The 25,296-nt window shown below is 34.4% G+C and overlaps 3 protein-coding genes and 1 non-coding gene across 4 annotated transcripts; 2 read left to right on the forward strand and 2 right to left on the reverse strand.

Annotated features, from left to right (window-relative positions):
- On the reverse strand, positions 1,604–3,512 carry LOC18590767. Its single transcript, XM_007016482.2, has 3 exons — positions 3,025–3,512; positions 2,750–2,825; positions 1,604–2,564 (listed from the first exon to the last, which is right to left on the reverse strand). The coding sequence occupies exons 1-3, from the start codon at positions 3,442–3,444 to the stop codon at positions 2,395–2,397; spliced, it is 666 nt and encodes a 221-aa protein (XP_007016544.1). The 5' UTR covers positions 3,445–3,512; the 3' UTR covers positions 1,604–2,394.
- LOC18590768 (60S ribosomal protein L35) lies at positions 7,033–9,215 on the forward strand. The gene is made up of 4 exons (XM_007016483.2): positions 7,033–7,144; positions 7,255–7,390; positions 7,491–7,647; positions 8,931–9,215. Exons 1-4 carry the CDS (start codon positions 7,033–7,035, stop codon positions 9,003–9,005), a joined length of 480 nt encoding a protein of 159 aa, XP_007016545.2. The 3' UTR covers positions 9,006–9,215.
- TRNAR-UCG lies at positions 10,146–10,219 on the reverse strand. The gene has a single exon. It is a non-coding gene; the product is annotated as a tRNA-Arg (tRNA).
- LOC18590769 (exocyst complex component EXO70A1) lies at positions 20,545–22,726 on the forward strand. Its single transcript, XM_018128312.1, has one exon. It carries the CDS (start codon positions 20,669–20,671, stop codon positions 22,538–22,540), a length of 1,872 nt encoding a protein of 623 aa, XP_017983801.1. The 5' UTR covers positions 20,545–20,668; the 3' UTR covers positions 22,541–22,726.

The following is a 25,296-nucleotide window of genomic DNA, read 5'->3' on the forward strand; positions in this document are numbered from 1 at the left end:
ACAAGTTAAATAAGGTGCCATATCAAAAGCAAATATTATAAGAGGTGATTTAATGAACACTAAAGCGTTGGGTTTGGTAAAATCCATTTGGTTAAAAACAGTTTCCTACATTAATATTCTTGTTGTTTCTCTTCTTTATTTTATTTATCATATCAACTTTTACTTCATATCTAGATTTGAAGCAAAAGCAACAGATCTTAACATAAAAAATATTAGAGTGAAAGATGCGATTATTTTTAAAAAAATTCTCAATCACTATATGATATCTCGTTTGATTTTTTTTTTATAATTTTTTACGGAATGTATAGTAAATTTTTTACATTAAGATTCGAAAATTAAATTTTTTGATTGATAATATAAAATTATATAAATAATGTAAAATTATAAAACAAAAAACGAAGGAGGACATAAAATTTTTATTCGTTCATCCTGTTATCTGGTAGTCTATCTCATCCATTACGCAATCATTACCAAAAACATAAAAAAATGATCAAATTCACCCATGTTTGTTGCTGCAAGTCTTTGACTTGTTACCTAGCTTATGATTCTGATATTGCATATATCATGCATTCACGTCCGAAGTAAATCCAAGTGAAAGAAAATTTATTTCCTTGCCCAATAGCCGTAGGAAACCATAGGTGGTGCGCCGACCCAGTTGCAAAATTTCTCCAGGAAAATCTTATAATAATCCCCAGACAGTGGCCCCCTTTAACATTTTTCTAGTATTTTCTTTATCCAGCCGCCCGAGATTAGTCAAAAATACTAAAGTTATCAAAACATTAAAGACCAAAGCAAAGAAAAGGATAGTAGCAGATAATATATATATTCTACTCATCAATGTGGTGAGAAATTTGGGACTTTTCTCACTTCCACACAAACCAAATGAAATTTCTCAATACCCTTTTGTCCCACAAGTTGGTTAAGGGACGATAAAGTTTCAAAAGCAAAAAATACAAGAAGAAGAAGAAGAAGTTGAAGAAGAAAAAGCATCTAGACATAGAGCTAGCCCCACTCATATTGACATGGACATGCAACCAAAAGTGTTCCTTGGAGTCATCATTTGGTTTATTGTGGGGGAAGGCACGTACAATATTTGCCCACACTAGGAAAATGATGTGCCACCCAAGGATTGATTGGGGGCAAATGCTTGGTGTTTTGTTTCTTATTTGATGTTCTATAGTTGTAGCTAGGAACCATATCAGACCAAAGAATGTTTTGGTTTTGGCTTTGGCTTTGTTTTCTATATACTTTTCTTTCTATGGATGGTTAGGTTGATTCCGAAGGAACTTCCAAGAGTAATAAGGTTTAAAGGGTGTCGCAAATGGTTGATAGATTTAGAAACAGGAATTCTGCTTAGGTTGCTCAGCTAGAAGTTGTATTGGTTAATCTCTATAGTAAAGACAAGGTCAAATTTGAAGCTATCATTGGTTTTTAATTACTGAATTATTTCCCAATTTCAGGGTTTTCCATGAAGGCGTTTGATCAAGACAAATTAATGAACCTTTAGGAGTACACAGCTAGTCTGACCAAGAAAAGAGAGATGCTGATACTTCATAATTGAATTTGATATGGAAAAGCAAAGGGCAGTGTGGATGTTTTAATGTGATATTAGTTATTGCAATCCCATACTTTGACCATCCGAACAATACACAACCAACCACTTGATTCTTGGCTCATCCAGAAGAAAGAAGAAGAAGAGAAAAAAGATTATTACTAGAAAAGAAAAAGTGAACAATAATTTTGTCCCAGGCTAAAAATTCTTGTCCTGTCACTGACTGCAGGCAATTCCACTACTTGTCTCCCTAAATTGGTATCATGCTCCCTCTACTGTACATATCATTAGTGCATCAGAACACGCGAGGGCCTCATGCTTGGGGACCAATTATGTTGTTTAATCAGATTGCTGTAACATACACGTCTGTTAATCCTGATGCAAGCTGTATAGAGATTTTTGGAAACTTTTTGCTCATTTTATCACCCTTTCTGCTTTCATGGTGATGGAAAATTTTTGAAAATTTCACATGGTAAGTTCTGGTGTTGCCCTGAAATGCTACAAGCCTCCACCACCAGCTGGGGCCTGGGGGTAACATCTGGGAGAGAAACAGGAAAAGAGATGCCCCAGAGCTGCCAGCCTAAGCCAAGGTTTTTAAATTCAGGGAAAAGGAATATTTGAAATGATTCCATTTGCTTGCTCCAAAGGAATGATCAAGATGAGAACTGAGAAAGCACCAAACTTCCTCTTTAAACTGGCCCCTAAAAACTTATGGCAACAATCCCCATAAAAGCTTACATTAATTAAAATTTACATTACATAAACTGCTGATATGTTAAAGTTCACACTCTAATGCTACATTTAGAAAAGAAAGAACAAAACCACCTTTTTTTTTTTTGTTATCAGTGACTCATTTTCACCATTGGGGAAGATGGAGAGGATGATGGTGTTGTAGATGGCCAGAGCTGTGCATTCTTCACCCTGGACACACTTGCTAGCACGCTTGAGGGAGTTACATCCCCAATTACTGTCACTTTCTTTGTGGGCAAATCTATACTGAATGATGTCACTCCTGCACAAAATGTACAAAAAACCATGACTTAAAATATGGTAGTGCAACTTCTTTATGATCAAAACCACTAACTAATTAGGGTTTTATGGATAATAACTAACAGATGTAGCCATTTTGGCTTGCAAAAGGGTTCCGAGATCATATTTGAAAATTTACTTACAATCTGTTGAACGTTTGAAACTCACCTTCCATTTTGGAGATATGCTTTCTTACTTTTCCTTCACATCCTTTGCAATGGATTGACACCCTTAAAACCACCACCTGCTATGCCAAATACAATAAGAATATGTTTGTTAGTGATTTAACATCATCAAGTTTAAGTCCTTCTGCCCTTTTTTTTCCCCTTTTCGGAACCAAAACAGGAGATAAAGGAGAACAAAGAGAAGACATATTGATTGGGAACCTTAACTTCATAGCTGTTTCGTATGATCTAAGAAAAGAAGGGAGCTTAAAGACCAACCTGGTCGCGAGACGACCGAGCCGATGAAGAAGACTTCAAAGCAGGAGAATCGTTGGAGCTTACATGCTCAGGCTTTGCAGGCTGAGCAGGAACCAATGCTGAGACACGATCAGATTCTGATAACCAATCAATAAAGGGTCTATCACTTAGAAGATACCTAGCGGAACCAGGAGGACTATTTAGATCATGGGTATCAGCAGAGCTTTTTCGACGTACATCACTTGGTTTGACAGAGCTCTTTCTATTCTTTTCATGGAAAGGCCTAGGGATTATAGGCAACTGTGATGAACAAGGTGCGTAGGGCTTAGAATTTTGACGGTCGATAGGCCTATGGCCGCGGCGGACCATGGAACGATGGTCCACGCTAGAGCAGATGGCTGTGGAAGCTGGAGAAGCACAGAAAAAATCCATTCTTTTCATGTTTGGAGAAGAGAGGGAATGACTTTGAGAGAAGTCTTGCTTGAGTGAATAGTTTTTGGGGAAGAAAAACTGATATAGAGTTAGGCAAATGAGGATCTTCCTAATAAGGCCAACTAATCTGCTTTTAAAGTAGGTGGATGAGGGAGGGAGAGAGGGGATTAAAGATATTAAAAAGAAGCAGCTAGGTCCCACTTGAAGTGTTGATTAATCATACCTTGGAAAAATATGTGATTAAATTCAGGACCTTCAAAAGTTGTGATTAACTTTAGATTATTTTAGTTTCTAAATTTTTCTATAAGGTGGGGTAAGAGAGTTGGGTTCAACTTTGTACGATATGATTACAACCACTACTAGTATCATGGGGGCTACAGATTTTGAAACTTAGGTAGCTGATCTTATTATTAACACATCATTGGGTTAATTGAAAGCATGCATTCATAGGTAGTGTTGCATTGCATCTTTCTATTTGCCTAGCTAGCTCTTGTTGAATCCATTTCCCTATCATGAACTAGAACTGATAATCTGACATATGGCTTTCCTGCCTATATAATTATGGGAAAACTATAACTTTTAGGTTAAAAGAGAGATTGATATTAAAAGGGTTAGTTTGCATAAAATCATAAGCTTGTTGTTTGCTGTTTTTCATGATTTCATCCCCAATCTGCAGCCTTTGATCAGAACTCCTTCCTTCTGCTTATAGAGTGATCTTTCTATGCTCCATTTGTTTTGCCCTTCCTCAATCATGGAGGTAATTTCACCCCTGAATCAAATATAAACAATTTTTTTTTTTTATGATTCTTCTCTTATATGGTACTTAAGCTTGTATATATGCTTGAATATTGACTAATTAAGACGTGATCGGCACCAGCAGAGCAGCATGCTGCTTCATATAGTCTATAATTAATCTAAGTTTATTCCATATAATAATCCATGTTTTATTCCAAACACACAGTTAATTAGCTAATAAAGGACCTACTTCTTTTGTTCTCATTTCCATTGTCGTCTTCTTGTGACCTGCAAATTTGTAGAAAGCGTATACATCATGTTGATCAGTTAAAGTATTCATCAAAACTCTTCCAGGAACTTTCATTGAACTTTTTGTCCATGAACTATAGAAAATTAGCTAATATTCTAGGTAACCAGAGTTCGAGAAGATGTTTTCTTGTGGAACAAATTGAATCTGGTTAGAGCCTAAATTTTGGGGATTGCAATTAAGACCAGACAAAACAACGGTCAGAAAAACCAGTAATTTATGTGAAAATCTTCATGCATTAGGCAAGTTTTTTGGGGCATAAGAACCAGAGTTGGAGCACATGCAGTTCTCACGTAACCTGTAATAAATACAACAGAATATTCATTTTCTTATTCATAACAATCCAGATTGCAGCTGGAAATGTGATCAGTTCTAAGCAGTGTTGGCACCCTGACCTCTTGTAGAAAAATTCAAGACATGTTGAGTTATAATTCATCTGAAACTTAACTGGCATGTAAGAGTAAGAGATGTTCAAGTTGTCCCAAAACATGTGATCCTCATTTGACATTGGATCCCGAGTTCATCTAAGCTTACATATACTCTTGCATTTGAATGTAGATAGCATTAAATTAAAGCTGTGAACTGCTCACGACTACTGTTAAGCAGTGTCAATATATTGTTAAATTAGATTGTTGTAATGATTATGCCTGGGAAATGGCTGAGGTGTTTCCCATCAGAAGGCTGCAGCCCTCGTGGGTCCAGTCCTTTTTGCAGAACACTTAAGTGTGAATTGAAGTTGTTGAAAATCCCAAGTACCATCATCGATTGCAAACTGATTAGCATTAGAGTTGGCCACTTTTGTCTTGACCCTCTCTCCCACTCTGCTGCCTCTGCATTCTAGGAAGCATGAAGTAACTAACTATCCTTTTAACGGCCGTTGGTTTTAGAGGGAAAGGTGCTTTTTTTTTTTCACAGGAAAGATCAACCCCACAATTTACAGCTTCTTTGATTATTAAAAGCTTTTGCTGCAGATTGCTGAGTACATTTAAGTGGGGACTGATCTAGACCAAAAATAATTTTATTGATCTATGGAAATGCTCCCCAAAGAACATCAAGTTAGTGTCTATTATTACCATATCATTTGAAAATGTTTCTTTTGCAAGCAATGAAACTTAAACCCTGAACTATCCATCAAACATGGAATCTGGTTCAGCTGAAATGTTGCTCATCAAACTTTCCATATGAAAATCAAACATGAAAATTGCAGAAAAAGTGTGCATATAAATATAGATAAATAAGAATAACTGTATATCCATGTTATGCTAACTTTTAAGCCAGTCATGATTCTTCTCTCTGTCTCTCTCTTCCATTATTTCTTATGTGATCAGCTACCTCCTTTAAGCTCCTTGTCCATTGCAATGCTGTGGGTCTCCCCTAATTCAAACCATTTGTTTTATAATCACGCGTTTAAAGATGTGGGGGCTTTAATCAGTGGACAGATTAAAGGGTAGTTAATTTTTCTCCTTTTCCTCAGCTCTCTTTTCTGCTTTCTGTTCTTTCCTCAGTTTTTAAGTTTCTTCTTTCTTTCCCGTACCATATGTATACGAAACAAAAGCAGAGACCTGGCTACATGTTTCCAAGCAGTTGCCTCGAACTCACAGAGTCACAGTCCAGCAAAACATTTCAGTTATATAATCTTCTTTTTCTATTCCAAAGCAGTTCTTTTGTTTATCATAATGTTAAAGCCTTGTAAGAATTATATATGTATATCACTACTGAAAAGAACCTCCAACCCCACATGCATTTGCTTGTTTTATAATTTAATTATATGATCAAACCAGCATTTGCTTTAGAAAGTAGATAAACTCTTTTTAGAAGTTATAGCATAAAAGTATTTGCACCATCAAACGAACTATACTAACACTGCTTGTTGAATGCAAGGCACACCTGATTGGTAGGAAATGGAACCAAACAAAGTGGGCTCATGTACTTGCTCAATAAGTTAAATCCTTTTCTGCAATGTTAAAATATGTGTGTAGGTTACAAACCAACAATTCCTTGCTCCCTATTTATAGCAAGAAATAGGTTGCATCAATCACCATCAGGGTTGGAAAAGCATGTCAAACATGTCATCCTGGAAAATCTATATAAAAATGTTTGAAGACAAATTATAGCAGAATTGGCAAGGTTGATCTCTTTTGCTTTTCCTAAAGGTCAGGTTAGGTGACCCAGGTGTCCCCAACGTATCATCTGAAGCGAAAAGCTGAGCAATCCATGGCAACAAGGAAAGCGCAAAGCTGACCATCAATTGTTTTTGTTATAAGGCAAAGTCGATCAAGGAGACTTTCGCTTGTCCTTTTGGTACAAAGAAGGATCTACAGCATCCTGCCATCATAGTTTTTGTCTTCGAAGGCCCAAAACCAATTAGAATGAGGAACTGAGCAAAGTCCTGCACTTGCTGTCAAAGTTTGATTCTTTTTTTGATAGGTTTGGATTTTTAAACCCATGAAAGGGATTGGGTTCCCATCAACCAAAACACTCCTCAAAGCCCTGGAAGACCTCGGCCCAAGAGAAGTGAAAGTCCAACAACTTCACAAGTGCAATTCACACGTGTGATGAAAATTAGGGTTTTGGACAAAGTGATATTAAAACCGCAAACCCTTCCACTTCTCTCCCTCCAGACCTTCTTCGCTTCAGAGAGAGAAAAACAGAGGCAGGCAGCCATGGGTAATGGCAATAACAATCAAAAACTCATTTGTCATTTACTTTTGAATTTGTTTTGTATCTATTTGTTAATGTCTTTCTTTTTTTTTTTCTTTATTTTTGCATGTTTACAGCAAGGATCAAGGTACACGAGTTAAGGAACAAATCAAAGACAGAGCTGTTGAGCCAGCTTAAGGACTTAAAGGCTGAGCTTTCTCTCCTTCGTGTAGCCAAGGTCACTGGTGGTGCCCCCAACAAGCTTTCCAAGATGTAACTCGATTTCTCTTCATTTCTTCTTTTCCTTACTCGTTTTCAATTTGTCTTCTTTTTTTTAACGATGGGTTTTCTTTTTCCGGTGTTGGGGTTTTAGTAAGGTTGTGAGGCTATCGATTGCTCAAGTATTGACGGTGATATCCCAGAAGCAGAAGGCCGCATTGAGGGAAGCCTATAAGAACAAGAAGTTTTTGCCTCTTGATCTCCGTCCCAAAAAGACCAGAGCTATTCGCCGCCGCCTTACCAAACACCAGGTTAGTTTGCATATTTTTCATTATCCTTTACTTTTGGTGTAGCATGGCAGCTTTGTTATTTGATTTCATTGGCATTTTATGATGTAACTACGTTTATTTGTGTGGAACTGAAATTTACTAATTTGTGTTGTTACGAACTTTTCTAGATGCTTTTATTTTAGCTTTATTTTTTTTAACTCAAGATGTCTTAGTATTTGCAATTCAGAATTTCTTAATCTTTTATGAATGATGGAGTATATGTACAAAGTGAAATAATCTTGGTTTGCACTATGTTAATGATTAAATTCTAAGCTTTCATATTCAGAGCTGTTGCCAAAGCTGTTAATATAACTTGCTTCCCTTGAGGCCTGATCAAATGTGCTGCTGCCTTTTCCACCCTTAATTTACTCCAAGTACTTTCATTTATGCATCATCAGCGCATTGCTGAACTTAATTTGTCTAACTTTGGCTATTCTAAAGGCTCAAAGTCTTGTAAGCACCGTCTAACTTTATCTCGTTGGTTAACGTTTGGTCTTAACACATGCTTTCTTTTTTACAGAGTACAGTTGAACTTAACTATGATAAAAACACCCCTTTATTAAAGAGTTCTTATCATAGTTATGTTTTTGTTTAGGACATGTTCTGCAATAAAAGCACAATTCTAAAGTTGCTTTGTAATATCTTCCTCCATTTCCATTCAGAAATTGGTGTATGTCTCTGATAGTTGTTCATATTCGAAGAAAATTGGTGATTTTCGTTCTTAGATTGGAATAAATTCTATTGTTCTAGCTGTCTATATTCTACTAAATAATTAAACCCTTTTTACCACCTTGATCAAGCTGATGAAACTCCAAATGTGTCTATTGACTTCCTTTGTACTGCACCTCAATTTTTTTTTTTTTTGATTGGGGTGGATCTTAGCCGGTTAATGTTTCAGGACCATGAGGTACTTGAGTTCTCGCATGCCTAATGGTCTAGATAGCATAAGGTTGAAGGACAATGAAATAAATTAACTGGTAAAACCACATAGATGACAAATTGTTCAGATAATATCTAAGTTTTAAATTGGAAGCTGTTTTAGAATCTTGCCCCCAATTTAAGTTCAATACTTGTCAACTGTGGGTTGTTTTTCATGGAGGACCTGCTTCTGTTTACCAAGTATCTCCAAAAATGTGTGTACTGCGCTTTTGCTTTCTCCTTAAACTATAGTTTCAGTGATCCTTTCTACATGTTAGTATTATTTGGGAACAAGACTTGATGTTGTTGCTGTGTTGAATTGACCTCGTGCATTTTGTTTGATGCAGCAATCTTTGAAAACAGAGCGGGAGAAGAAGAGGGAGATGTACTTTCCAATGAGGAAGTATGCCATTAAGGTGTAAGCTTGAGATTAATTTAGGAAGGGATACCTTTGTGTTAGATTCGATGTGCCTATTGGAGGATATTATTTAAATTTGTTGTTGTTGAATTTTCATTTTCTTTATAATTTTTCCATTTCCCTCCCATCTTTCTCACTATTATGAATTATTGGAACTTAATGAGTGTTGGTCGAGCCTTTCTTTTATAATTCCATGGTTTACTGCTTTTATCAATGCTTGGTTGTGGGCTTGTGGCAGATTCAAGGGTTGGCCCTCCCTAACCCTCTTGAGCAATGTTGCATATACACACAGCTTAAAGAACTACTTCCAGTGTAGCAAAACCTAGGATATATCTCCCAGTTCCCATTGAAGTGGAAAATTTGATGCGAATTTAACAAGGTTGTTTGTAGTAGAATGTGTTCATATCTTCTTAATCCAAAAAACTTGAGGGGGGTGTGGGCAATCAGTCACAGTAGGAACAAAGAAGAGAAGGCAACACCATTTGCTTTGATTGTTGTTTACATTGTAAATCTCATGGAAACTGGGGGCTGGCTGATGGCTAGCAACTGAACCAAGATTAAAAGGAATTTGAATAGAATATGAACAATAAAATTGAAGTGGACAAGCTCTAACCTCTGAACCTCCACAAATTGTAATATGCATTATCTACTGATTAGATGTCAAAGGTAAAAGGTGTTTCTTTCATAATTAAAGTGATATTTTGTGATTAACAAGTTTCCTTTACAAGTAAAGTACATTTTGTGATTATAAGTGATATAGCATAAACAATTGAAGTGATATTTTGTGATTATGTAATTAGAATATAAGGATTATACGTTAATAGTGTATCAAAAATAAACTCTTATTTATCAATTGTGAGTTCTGACACAGGTCATTCCATTTGGGTTACGAGTGGAATGGATTTTTGTGGTAGATTCAAGATATCCCATAAAAACTTTTTTTTTATTTGTAGCTGTGACATGAGTCATTTCATTTGACTCGTACTGGATTGGATTTCTGTCTTTAGCATAAGGATTTTGTGGGGTTCGTCCAATTCAACCTAAAGGATTAAGCCCAAAACAGAGAAAAAAAGATAAAAGGAGACGAGATGAGTCAAAGATTAACCCGGCCCAATCATTAGGACCCAGAAGATGCAAAAGGAGCCGACCACAGTGGGAGTCGAACCCACGACCTTTTGATCCGAAGTCAAACGCGCTAATCCACTGCGCTATGCGGTCTTTGACTTACAAGGCCTCATATGTTGCATATAGAAAACAAACTTTTGAAACCCTTTCCATATTCCATGCATGTGAATATCTCATCGCATTTTGACTTAACAATGAGTTAAATTTTAGTGCTTCACCCCACCCCCCCTAAAGTAATGTAGTTGTCAGACTTTGAGGGTGGGCTTCAATCCTGGTTCTTAGTTCAACATCCTCGCTCTAGGTTAACCGAACCTCCTCACTGGAGTCGATGGGCTTTAACAATAAATTTTGTTTCATCTAAACTGACACATGGTTCCCTCCAACACCAAAATTGTCTCCCCCCAAATCCCTTTCTTTCAACACCAAATATCAAAATACATACTCACAACGACTAAGTCAGAAAAATTTGAACTCAAAATCTCTCGAATAAATGCCATTGTTAGGTCGATGGACTTCAATAATCTGAACCTTTACCCACATGCAGCACTCCATGTGCTTCACGACTTTTCCCTGTACGTATGGCTGCAAATTTCTCAAGAAGACGATGGAAAGACCACACACGACTCTTCTTTCAAGTTTCTCAACTTTTTGTGAATTAAATGTATCACAGCTAAAGTTCGGTTAGTCGGTTCAATGACGAGTCAGGATTTCGTGGGAGGTGAAAACAAAAACAATCATACTAAAAATTCAATATTTGATAAAAATATAAAATAATTTAAATAAAAAAATTTATGTGAAAATTATACAAAATAATTCAAATTACACGTTAAGTATAAAATAAAAATATTTTTTAAATAATTATTGCATGTTAAGATTGAACATCTTTAATTGAGCTCGATAATCTTTTATAGAGTTACAAACATCTATCATTGAATTAATAACAAAATCTTGAATGATTTTCTCTTCAATGAAAAGATAAACAAATTTCTAAGAAAATTATGCAACATTTTACTACAAGACTTGTTCCCCACAATGGAATGAGTTTTATTCAACTAAAAGTATTTGTTGACTAATTACTGAAACATCTCATTAAATAAAAAAATTCTCTTAAAAATAATATTATAAAATTTTTAAAACAATAAAAATGTATTATGAAATTTTAAAACTTGAAGGTGGGGACCCCTAGTAAGTCGGTCCATTCTCTTACGATTAGGTGCAAAGGTTCATCATCATTCACGTTTGATCACAAGATAGACCGGCGGGATTCGATATAATCCATCTTTGGTTTTTGTCTGTTGGAAAACTCTTCCAAGTTTCAACTTAATTTGTAATTATCCATGAATTTTTTTTTGGGTACATATATACTTTACTTTTAAGTTTTCATACTATTCATATTTATCAATTTTTAATTTCGATGGAGATATATATTTTTTAATTGAAAAAGAGGAATTGAAATTTGTTTTTTAGGTAAAGACTATACACTAATCAATAAGTCAAATGTTCGATATAATTTAATTAATAGACGGCAAGAACCTACTTGTACTTTACTACTCATAACTGAATTGTGGGGATGGGGTGTTGCTTAGGAAGTTTCTTGAGTTGACGGAAAGCAAGGGCGCATTGAAAATGATGATGAAAAATAATAATTATTATTAATATATAAAAAATTTAAGATATATAATTTCATCACCTCTAATTAAATTAAGTAATAATCACTTTTCATATAAAATTTTAAATACGTCACTGACAGAAAGTTTATCCACAAATTTTATTTTAATTTTGTTAAATTAAAGATGAAAACGTTATGGATTAAGTTGTTTTTTTTTTAACCAAATTCTAATTTTGGTGACAAGATAATGGCTCTAGGAGAGTATTGGGCCAACTGGTATATATCTCTGATGGCTTTGGCATTTGCAAATGGATTTATTTGCACATTTCTAATCTTCCCAAGCGATGAAGTTTAATTTTGTTTGTATAGCAATTGTTCCAAATATGGTCCAATTTTGAGGACTGCAAGGTTTTATTCGGCTTACTATAGAACTAGAGATTTGACCTAGCCAACCTGTTAAGTAAAGAAAAACAGTACTTTTTTGGAGTGATTAATTTGGACACGTTGATAGCATAATTGATCATGACATTTTCATTCAGATACGCTTCCTTTTCCTTTTGGCAATGGTTTACTTTCCTAGAAACCATGCATCATTTCAATGTAAAATACAGTTGAAAAACAGCAGGAAATGTTCACAGGATTTAATGTTTGAGCCCAAAGGAAGACTCCTCTTGGCTCTCGCTTCTCCGTGTAAACAATGCAATCAACATCAAGATATTTTTCCTTTCACTTGCGTTTCATTAGCTGGGGTTTACTCTCAAACCGATGACCTCGATCATTTACTTTTTAACTCGGTTTTGACTGAGGTACGCGCCTGAGGTTCACATTTGTCCACATTTCGGACAATGTCTTGCTTCTAAAGCTGTAACATTTTGAAGTGGAAATTAAATTCGCTTTTTGTTCGTATATTAACTAATCCATCGTATACTTTGTTAATATGTCACATCAGAATTATGAATTTTTATCCCTCTTTCCTCGTCTTGTTCTTACTCCTTAGATTTGACTAGAGCTGTCATTTTCAACTTCTTTCTTCTATAATTTAGACTGCCTCCCATTTACTTATAGCTTATTCTTGCAGGTGGGTTGTTCCAAAACTTAATTGTGGGTGCAACTGTTGATAGATTCTTGATGAGAAATGGCAACAAATTTGTCAATTTCATGTTTAATTTCCTTAAAGCTCAAGATTTTATAATGTAGAGATCATTCATGCCATTGTGAGAGAATTTCACTCAGTTTGGACACATTAATGACACATGCACAGAAAAAGAGAGCCTTCACATTATTTCGTTGACCTAATGATTCTCTTCAGTTGTTCACACTGAAACTGATCGATTAAAGACTCATTGCATCTCGAACGACTTTCTCTTCTTTTTCTTTTCTCGAATCTTTCTAACAAAATGTCGAAGAAAATAATGGGTTTGCTTTTGTTGGGGCATTAATCTGTTAATTGTGGAAATTAGAGGCTTAGGTGTATAGGCTTGTCAGCTAGTTTAATTGTTGCTTGATTATTCTTGGTTTAATCATTGGCATATAGCCAGATTAAAGGTACTAAGAAAGAGTTTGTCTCTCTATGTATTGAATTCGATTAGCTCTCCAATAAGAAGATGTTGCATGAAATCTTTTAGTCATTAAAAAGACTCAGAAGCTATGGGTTCTTTCTTTTTGTGATAAATAATGGATTCCCTTTGGAAGAATAAGTGTAGCACAAGTTCACACATTAGCAGGGAACCAGGTACATGCCCATAGGCATAGCAGGTTATTTTCAATAATCTAAACGGAACAGTTGAACCCTGGAAATTTGTCTCTTTTGACTTTTGTTAGATATATATATATACCTCACATTTCATCTATCTACACTGAAAAAGCCCCTCCCTTCCTTTTCCATAGGCCACAAAAAAAAGGGCAGGCTGTTCATTGGACCGCCTTTGCTGCCACTGAACGCGGTGGGGCTGATATTTACGTATGCAAACAAACATAGCTAGGGCCCGCAGGATTTTCTTGGTTGGTATCTTTTAAATTTCAGTGGAACTGAAAGTGAAAGCTTTTTCCAGCATGGGAAACCTTTCAACACAGTCACGTCATGGCCAGCCTTCACATTAGGTTTTTTTTTTTTTTAAATATTTGAATTCATATTTTTTTAAGTAATAAAATCATATATTAATTAATAAGTTAAATATTTAGATGTTTGTGGGACTTTTCTTAATTGCCGTGAAGTAATTTAGCATAAATCTAAATTCTTAAACTAATTAACTAGATCATATTCAATTAATTAAGAATAAAATTTTACTTAATTTTTACTGTTTTAAATTAAAGATTTTTTAAGAGATAAATATTGTAAAATTATATTGATTTTTGTATACAAAATAATTGAATTAAAGATGGAAAATTATGTCTATAAATTTAAACTTGATATATTCTCCTTAATTAATTTCTTATCTATTTAATGGCGCACACCAATGATGAAACAGTCAATATTATGATTTTTGGTCTCTTCAAAATGGACCACATATTTTGGGAGTTAGGGGCCTGCAAATTACTATATATATCAAAGTTTATAACTAATTCATCACTTACAAAAGATTGATGACCCCATGAGCATTAATTAAGCTCAGAAATCAAATTGTCATGGATTGGATAGGTATATAATATAATGCTAATAATAAAGACAAAAGCCAAATTATATAAAAAAAATTAATGGGAAAGAGCACCTGATGATTCTCATAGCAACCAATTAACTAGACGATGGCTATGAAGAAGGAATTGGTGTAGTGCTCCTTTCATTTTCCTATTATTTTAAGTGAAACTCAAAAATAGAAAGAAAAAGAAACCCCAATAGGATTTTATAGTTTATTTATATATAAATTATTAATTTCTTGACTTAATCAAGCCTTACGATGGAGCAATCCTTTGGGTGCTTCGTCAGAAAAAAGAAGAAGAAAAAGGCATCAAAGTGATGTTTTTATCATTAATAATTGTGTTTTGTTTATTAACCAATAACCACTTGCTTCGTCATTTCTTAATTGACTCTTTGCTTGGTTGTTACTTTATTAATTAATCTAATCTCTCTAATTCCAGGCACGTTGAACCTAATTTATACTTTGTTTACAAGAAAGTCTGCATTAGAATTTATTAATTTGATCCTTTTGTAACACATAATATTACTAGATATCTTCATCACACATCAATATAAGATTAAGAGACACCGCAATTTCCAATTAACATTAATCTCAATAATAATTTTTCTTTTTTGAGATTTTAATTTTAAAAACATCTTATATATATATATATATATATATATCCGTTTTGAATATATAAAATTATCTTTTAATATTTTTTTTCATATTTAAAGAAAAAATATAAAAGTAAATGTCAAAAATTTTCGGATCAACGACATTAAATTCGTTGATCTATGGAAATTATGTCACGTCCTCTCCTCTTTTAACTTCTTTTTAAAATTTATTTAAATAATAAAAAATATTAAATTTTTTACTTAAAGATTTTACACAAAATCTAATTTTTTGGCTGTACGTACCATGGCCCCTACGACACAATTAATGATCCAGAAACCATTTCGGCAGCGGAAATTGCGCTTTCTGGATCTCAATCATGAAGCTCAGCGACCTTTAATTTCACGTAACTGTTTGCCTTTTAATTTTGGAGTTTTTGAAGGGTGCATTAATCAGTGCATGCATGGTCCCCAGGCTTTAGATTTTGCTTTTATGAGAAAATGAATTAAGTTTTTTATTTAATCAGGCATCTATCCCACATGCAACTGATGCTTTCAACAGGAAAAAGGCGATTGAATTCATTAATTTCTTTTTGAAATTAAAACTTAGGCTCTACCAAATTGGGGAACAAGCGAATCATTCAAAGGCTGAATTTTTTGATTTGATGAATAGTTCAATATATCAGTTTAAAGTCGAAATCCTTGACATTTGACTGAATAATTCCAAAATTTTGAAAAGTCTAGCTTGTAAGCTAGAGAATTCCTTTTAATAATGAAATATAATTAAAATAAACAAAAAAAAAACCTCAAAATCGATAAAACTTTAACTGGTCCCTAACACCAATTACTTATAAAAATCAATATGTTCACTTAAAATGGATATATATAATGAAAACCCAAATTACTTGTGAAAAGCAAAATGCCAATGAAATTTAAAAATATTATTGATTTGATTTTTGAATAAAATCAATCATGCAACTCCACTGAAATTGCTGTTAAAAAATATTATATTAACTTTATCTGTATGATATATTTTCACAGCACCTTCTACTCTAGTAAAAATTTTTGTATCAGTTCCTACGATAGAGCATTTTTATATGATAGAGCATCTGAAATCCTGGGCAAAATTAGCTCATTTCAGTGATATGAGCATCCGAAAACCTTGGCAGCTGAAGCAAGAAAAAACTACGGGAAGAAAAAGAGCAACAGAAATGAAGTTCTGACAACATTTTTCAAAGAATATTTTAATGAAATTGTTTCAATAATCCAATGATTTAGAATTAGTTGAACATTTCTCAGTTTGAAGAAGAAGAAGGCGAAGAAGGAATATAGATATTCCTTTGCTGATTTATTTAATAGGAGCACACCAATCATGAAATAGTCGTTCTTTTCAGTGCCTTGGTCTCCGGGCAACTGACCGAACGCGTGGCTGTTGGAGGCCTGCAATTTAAAACGTGATTTATTCCCTTCATTCTACCTCTTAGTAGAAAAGTAGAATAAACGTAGACAAGCAACGACCAGCCAATAGCCCAAGAACAACGTTAAGTCAGATATCAAAATTCCCGTGGATTAGTTTTCATGGTGTTATTTCTTATGCTTTAATTATTTTGTATATTCTCAAAAAAAAAAAAAACGAATTGTAGGTTAAATTAGTATGACTTTATTAAATTGCACGATTCTTTTCAATTACGATTATGTAATAAAATTATATTTATTTAACTTATAATCTGTATAATATATAATTATTATAATTATATTAACACTCACTACCTTAACAATTTTTTCTCTCTATAAATTAGCCACTATTTATCCACTACATTCTTTTGTCACATGGTTTCTAGCAGATATAAGGATTAAGTGGGTTTTACTAAATGATATTTAACTAAGCATGCGTTTTTATTTGCTTCGTTTCCATTTTTGTTTGTTTGCGAAGGAATTGTTTACATTTCCATGCCTTTTGGCTTTTGCCACTCTATCTAATCAAAGCAAGGCAATGTTGGACCTACCATAGAAGCCACGAACTTAATCACATGTATAGCACCCGTTAATTATATTTAATCTAATGTCAATTTAATTATCACTAATTAATATTCTATTCATCCCGAACTAATTAACTTCTTAATCAGACATTTAATATATATATTATATATATAAAGACAAATGCATTAGCTCCTTCATCAAGGAACTCAAAATAAAACAAAAAAGGGTAGCTTCAACCACAAAAACAAGTGAGAGAGATTATTCAACCGATTACATTATCTAATAAACTATGTTGCTGTAGGGTAAAGATACCACAATGCTGTCAACTTTTGACTAAATCAACCCATTTAATTATTATCCATTTTTTCATCCTGCAAAAGGGGAAGGAACAAATGAATTCTTTAGATAGTGGTGACTTTGGAATCAAATAATTGACATATACATACTTAATTAATGTTATTAATTACTGTCATAGTCTCTGTTTGATTAATTACTACTATTACTTTAATCTAATCTCCCTAAAGCCAAATGGTGCATTTCACTTATAAAAGCCGAAACTGCAATTTCTTTTCTGAACAATTAGCTGATTGGTTTTAAACCTTTTGGAATCTGGACCATCATGAAAACAAACAAATCAACTAAGAGAATGCAAACGCCATCGGCTAGAAGTCTGCAAAGAGCGGAAAAAATTGGGATCTGTATGCCTGCAATCTCAATTACTGTGTGGCCTGGTCAAGAATAAGTGAAAATACAAGCTGGGGGGTTTTCTTCGTAACTTTTGTAACATTAACCTTGGTTAAGCTAGCTAAGCCTTGTTCTCACAAGGCATGGTTTGTTCCTCTTTGTGAAGTTTACCAGGAATTTACATGCATCATGTTGTCTGTTTGATCATAACTACAAAGCATGGCCGATCCGAAAAGGAAAAGGACAAAGATGAGAAATTCAGTGGGAGTGACGATCGCCATGACGTACGGCCGTCATGACATATTTGGTGATGTAGAGGAAAACAACAATTATCATGACAAGGACGATTGCTTTCTCGCCACAAGGTGAGCCTTTTTCTCCTTTCTGCTTGCCCCTTACTTTAATAACATACCGGCATTTGTTTATGCTCTCAAGTGCATGGACTTCCCAACTTCCGAAGGCTATGTTTATATCAGAACCAAAGTCCAATTTGGGACGTCTATGAATATTAATGCCATGTAAAACTAGGTGGATTACCATTCCAATGCTGAAAATATTGACTGAATGATCTAAAATTCCATTGAAAGGGTTGAGAATTAATTAGCCAAATACCTCCAAAATTTGGAAAAATCGAAGTAAACTAGTGAAAGAAGCAACATAGAATTGGATTTGAAAAGTCCCACCTAAATGCAGTATCCGGACAGCTGTAATTTTTTTGTTCTTGGTACATCATTTATAATTTGTAAACTTGCATCTTCTGGAAGTGCATTTACTCGGTGAATAATTTATTGTGGGCAAATGCCATACCCCAAAACTGTGTTCCCTCCGTCAAAATATATATATATTTGGTTGACTGCTGCCTCTCAAAGGTATCCAATTTTTTGACTCGGTTAACTCAATCAAACAGTTTCTGAATTCCGACCACAAAAGGACAATCCAAAACATAAATCTTTTCAATGCCAACTCTGAAACTTCAGACAATCAGGAGCTGGAAGAAACAGCAAGATTGCTGATCATAATCAACTTATCCTTAAGTTGTTTTTGTCTATTTTTGTACAAATTGGCTGCAAAACCAGAGACAGAAACCATTGTGAAAACCGTCACCATATGCATCTGCATGCGGTTGTGGTTTTGTCAATAGAGATCGGTCATTGTAATACTGGTCGAATGCATGCATGCATGCATGCAAAATTTGGGCCATGGAAAGTGAAAACTTGTAGGGATGTATCGATTTTGTTTTAGGCTTATTGAAGTAATTATTTGTACATATATTATGATAGACTATTAACTAGCTATGTTCAATAAAAAAATTCAAAAAAAATGCATAATTTTAACGTATAATGATAAAATAAAATAAACAAAAGAGGAAGAAGAAATCAATAAGCACGGTTTCTTAACTTAATAGAAGGGTAAAAGAACAAAGATTATACATCTAAATATGTAGAGAAAAGATGATTAAAAAGCGTGTTTAAGGGTAAGTAATTGGAGACCTAGAATATTTCGATAATATTGAACAGGTCCAAGACTCTTGTGCAGCGAAGGCTTCCTCTAAATCTGCTGGCTCCATCGTCAAATTTCATGAAATTAAAATAAGCTTATTGGGGCGAGGGTAGGGCCGGAGCAATAGCAATTGGAAATCTTCCAACTTCCAAGTAAAATAATGTGTGCGTATGTCATTTTTTCTCTCTTTAAGGTCAAGTTTATACATATATAAATCCTTCCCTGGATAAGCACTCGTTTTTTTTTTTTTTGTTTAATTATTGACTACCTGACCATTAGTTAATTAATTACATAATTTTAAATCACGTCAAGTAATATTTTAGGGTTAAATTGAGGCCTTATTAAGTGAAAAATTAAAAAATTAACTCATAAAGAGTGTCTTCTCTTTTTTTTTTTTTAAAGCGAAGTATCATATTTCATAAAAAATGAAATTACAAATACACCGATCAAGTCTCTAATCTTAAATCTTTCTTTGTTCTTTCATTTATCTCCCGGATTAAAATTGGCGATTTTCTTTTAGTGAAATTGATTTACGATGGAATCAATAAATCCTAAAGATTGGTGTGGCCTAAAAATTGACAAAAGAAAAGGAGTGGCTGAAAAGGAATACAGTCCTTCATTTGTAAAATATTACATGGTGGCCCAGCAGTAAAAAATTATTTTTTTTTTAAAAAAAGTATTAATCAATTGATTAATAGTAACACGAGAGCCTTACATCTTCATATATTAAAATTCAAAATAAATGGGAATGAATATATATATCTGATTGAAGTTGATGTTTTTGTATAATTAAAGCCAAATACTTTCGTATTTTCGGGACAAAAGATATATATCAATTTCAGTAAATTGTAGAATTAGACAAATAAGAACACACAAAAATGCTAGGTTGGCTACAACAAAAATGCTAGGTTGGCTCTATTTATAGTAATTAAATGAAATTGATTGGACCTCAAAAAAATCCATGAAAAATACTAAATCGTTTAATTATATATTCTTTCCATTAGTGAAAACAAAAAAATCTACCTTCCTTTCACACTTTACCAACAAAATCTAATCAATCTTCTAGACCTTTTCTGCCCCAGAAAGGAGAAAGAAAAATAATGTAAATAAATCAAATTAATTTCCATTGCAAGTTCAATAATTAGTAATGGAAGTGCAAGGAAAGCTAGCTGGCTATCTCAAACGAGCAATTTGACAAAGGAACTGGTCATTTTCAGGCTCACAGAGTCCAATTCCTGGACGCAAAACTTCATTTGTACAAAAGCAAAGCAAAGCAACCCAAAAATTAACGCTACAGTTATGATATTCAACCGCGTGGACTGTCCCTCCTCACCTTGTTCGCAGTCTTCTTGTTTTGACCTTTCCCCGCGCCTTCCTAGCTGTCGCCTACTCCCTCTATATATACCCCCCACAGCACCCCATAATCCACATCAGTACTGCTCTGCAAAAACATACCAACACATTTCTTCTCTTCTTCGACATCACTACTTCTTTCTGTCTGACGTTTAAATTTCCATCAAAGCTCTCTGGAAGAACTGGTTGCATGCCAAGGAAAGGAATGAGGACCGTCTTCTTCAAATCCCCATCTCCTACTAGGATCACTCCTCCTGCTTCTCCACTTCCCCATACTTTTTCCGAGTCTTTAATGGAGGAAAACATTGAAGTTGCCGAATTCGTCATCACTAAATGGGACTCCTTATCGGAAAGCAATTCATCCCACTGTAACATCGGTTCTCTTTTCTCCGACGACAATCGGGAAGAAGCGAAGCTGTACTTGAGTTCCGTTAAGGGTCTGCAAAAAGCCATGCAATACTTGGCTTCACACCAAGCAAGTTCCGAGAAACTTGTCCCAGCTCAGACACTGATGCAGACTGCCATGAAACGGCTCGAGAGGGAGTTTTACCAAATTTTAAAGTCGAACCGGGATTATCTTGACCCGGAATCCGTTTCTACTCACTCTTCTGCCAGACCTTCGACTTCGAGGTCTAGCTTTTCAGACTTCGAAAATGAGTCTGAAAACGAGAGGGACGAGGATGAGTCGATACCCGAGGTCGAGAGAGTTTCCCTAGCCGCAATGACCGATTTAAAAGCCATTGCCGATGCCATGATATCAGCTGGGTACACAAGGGAATGCCTCAAAATTTACAAGATTATTCGGAAATCGATCGTCGATGAAGCTCTTTATCATCTGGGAGTTGAAAGTTTGACTTTTCAGCAGATTCAAAAGATGGATTGGGAAGTCTTGGAGCTTAAGATTAAGAATTGGTTAAACGCTGTTAAAATGGCGGTTAAGACCCTGTTTTATGGAGAGAGAATCCTCTGTGATCACGTGTTTTCGGTTTCGGATAAGATCAGAGAATCTTGTTTTTCTGAGATTTCGAAAGAAGGAGCTTTGGCGTTATTTGGATTCCCAGAAACTGTAGCAAAGTGCAAGAAAACTCCCGAGAAAATGTTCCGTATTTTGGATTTGTACGAGGCTGTTTCCGATCTTTGGCCCGAGATTGAATCAATCTTCAGCTTCGAATTAACCTCAACCGTCCGATCAACCGCCGTTAACTCCTTAATCAGGCTCGGTGAGGCCGTTAGAACGATGTTAACGGACTTCGAAATGGCGATTCAAAAGGATTCATCCAAATCGACTCTCGCAGGCGGTGGAATACACCCTCTTACACGCTACGTTATGAATTACATCAGTTTCCTCGTCGACTATAGCGGGAGTCTCTCCGACATCCTTGCAGATTGGCCGTTAACGATTCCATCTCCTTTACCCGAGTCTTACTTCGGCAGCCCCGACAACGAGGAGAGCATTTCATCGCCGATTTCGGTCCGTTTAGCTTGGCTCATCCTCGTCATGCTATGCAAACTGGACGGGAAAGCCGCGATGTATAAAGACGTGGCGCTTTCTTATTTGTTCTTAGCAAATAATCTCCAATACATCGTCGGAAAAGTCCGCCAATCGAATCTGAAGTTCCTTCTAGGTGACGATTGGGTCACAAGGCACGAACTGAAAGTGAAACAGTATGCCACGAATTACGAGAGGGTGGGATGGAGCAAAGTGGTCGCGTCACTGCCTGAAAATTCAACGGCTGAGATTCCAGTTGATCAAGTGATAGATCATTTTAGAAAATTTAATTCAGCCTTTGAAGAAACATACACAAAACAAACTTCTTGGGTCATAGCCGACCCGAAACTCCGAGATGACATCAAAATCTCGTTGGCAAGACGGATTGTCCCGATCTACAAGGAGTTTTTCGAGAAATACGGCGGAATGCAGCTGAGGAAGAAAATGTGGGTTGAGTCACTTGTCAGATATACCCCTGATGATTTGGGAAATTACTGGTCGGATTTGTTTTTCGGAAGCGGAAGTTCAGGAAGTGTTTCGTCAAGTTCAAGCCGAGGTGGTCGGAGTCGTTGAAACCGACCTTTTTTCGGTGCGTGGAAAGAATTGCCGACCACATTGGATTTTAGGCTCGTGTTTTGTTTTTTTGTGGATAATTATAAGAAGAATGAGGCGTGTAGTGAATCTGATTGACACGTGTATAAAGAAAAGATTAATTCAACTCAATTAATACAAAATTCTTTGATTAATCATATTAATTAATTTCTGTTGATTTTATTTCTATTTGTTTGGTTTTTTTTGTGGTGTGTTGGGGTGGATTAAGTTAAAAAGGAAGCTTCTAATTAACAAGATGTTGGGAAAGAGGTAAATGCCAATGAAGTGACACTTAGCAAATCATTCTCATCAGAAAAAAGTGATTCCATCGATATATGAATGACTTCGTTGCAACAATTGTTTAACTATACTAATTGTTGACTTAAAAGTAAAATATTAGTAATTCTTTTGATAACCACTAAACTTTTGGTCCTTTTCTTTTATCTTAAATTTACATATTATTCACGTGAAAGTTGAGAGTCAATTGCATGAAAGTTAAGGATGATAAAAGATATTAGGTAAAACATTATTTGATATGTTTCAATAGAATAAGAGTTTGAGAAAGATACAAGTAGTAACTTTAAAGTGTTTATTATTCGAAATTGATTATAGGCTATGAATTTTTAATGTTTATATTATTTTTTAAGTACGCATTACTTATAATTAATAAATCATTTATTTATAAATAGTATAAATATAAAATTTACTTTGAGTTTTGTAATTTAATTTTGATTAAAAAATACATAAAATACATAAAATTAATTAAATTTTATTTTTTATTATTAAATTAAAGTCTGATCAAATTATATAACGAGTACTCATATAATTTTTAACTAAATAAAAAGAGTTCAGATTTTCATAAAATATTGTTAATGGAGTTCAAACAAGATATAAGTATTAAATTTTATAATCAAATTCACATATAAATACCTAAAAATTAACAAATATTTATCCGTCATCATTTTTATACAAGCAAAGAGAAGCGCCTTTCATATTCAAAAAGACAAAGTCTGATTTGTTTTTTCCTTCCTTTTTCAAAATTAAGTTCTAGATTAATATTATTTGAAAACTTCACTAAGTTGATCTTTCTTACATTGATAAGTTTTCATGAATAACATATAAGGCTAGAACGAGCAATGTGCTCATCGCTAGGTCATGGAGATGAGTTCAATAGCATTGAAAACAAGCTTTTACATACATTGACGTTGGCAAAATCAAACTTATTTTGTTTGACCGCCCCAAAGAATTAGGATTCAAGGACTTCTTTATACTTGAACATTAAGCTTCGGCAGTCAAACTATATATATATATATATATAAATAGCTCAATTATTGTTGGAGTTAGTTATCAACCTGCCACACCACGACTTCTTACAGCCAGAAGATCAAAGACAAAGTAATACAGGATGTCTACTCAAAACTCTTACCAGTCAGTCAAGAAGTGAGGCTTAGAAGACAGAAGCGTTGATCACGAGACGTGCTGTCCAGGGGAGGCACGAACTTGGACATGTCAAGTTTAAAGGAGTGCATGGCCATATCTCTTTGGAATATATTCTGAAAGTTACCTGCAAGCTAATTCTGATAATATATTATTTAATTAGTGGCTTTAATCAACGGGCGGGAAAAGCAAAGACGTTGCTTAGATTATTTTAATTCAACCTTCTCCCAGAATTATTTTCTAACCCGAAGAAATTGCAGAGATGCACAAGAGTTTGCTTGCCTACAACCGAATTTTGTGTTAGTTGATTTGGCAGCCTACTCCGAGAGACAAAGCCTGCTGAATTGAAGATTGTTAGAAGGAGCTTTTCTTTTGATATAATGGAAAAAAGAAACAAGAACCAATAGATCTATTCTTGAGCAAGGTGACTATGCCATGAACTTATACTTCCAACATAACAGATGTATTTATCTTTGACATTCAACTTCATCTAATTGTGTAACATTTTTATTGTATTAACTTTTTCATCCATAAAATTTTTTTTCTTAATTTGGATTTATCTCAATCCTAATATCTATTATGAAAATTAACATTAATGAAGGTTTGAGTAAATTTTGATATTTCTTATTACGAGTTCATGTTTTTAATTCAAAAAAACATGTTTTTTAAGTAGTATTAGGTGAAGGAAAGTCTCCAACACTCATCTCATTTCTTATAAATATAGGATTAGTGATACTTAGACTTAATCTAATTAGGGTCAAATCTTAAATAAAATTTTTTCGATTTGAATCTATGAAAATATTATATTATCATATTATTATCTTTTATGTAATTTTAATTCTTAGATATGTTTACAAAATCTTGAAATATTTGAATTAAAAATAAAATTTATACAGACGAGCCAAAGTCAATTCCAAATTTCATACGTACCAACTAAATCTATCCCGATCTGTGGACGGCTGCTTTAATTTAGCCGAAGCAAAGGAGGTTTTGGGTTTTCATTCAAGTCCATAGGCTGCAGGGTCCAATAGAAGGAAAATTCCGGGGCCAACCTGCATGTCCATGCTGAACAAAATTCATGAATCCACTGGACTCACCAGGCCTCATCTTGTATGAAATATGACCCATCCAGGTCTCAGGCTCATGGTCTATAACCCTTCCTTCTGTCTAGCAGGCAGTTGGATTGTGATGTATGCCTGTTGCTAATTTATAGACCCATTCAAATCCAACAAAATTCTGGGCAATAAACAGTGTGATCTCGTTTTCATTTATTAATTAGTAGTAATAAATAAAAAAAATTC

Source organism: Theobroma cacao, chromosome 9 (assembly GCF_000208745.1).
Source record: "Theobroma cacao cultivar B97-61/B2 chromosome 9, Criollo_cocoa_genome_V2, whole genome shotgun sequence".
Lineage (NCBI taxonomy): Eukaryota > Viridiplantae > Streptophyta > Magnoliopsida > Malvales > Malvaceae > Theobroma > Theobroma cacao.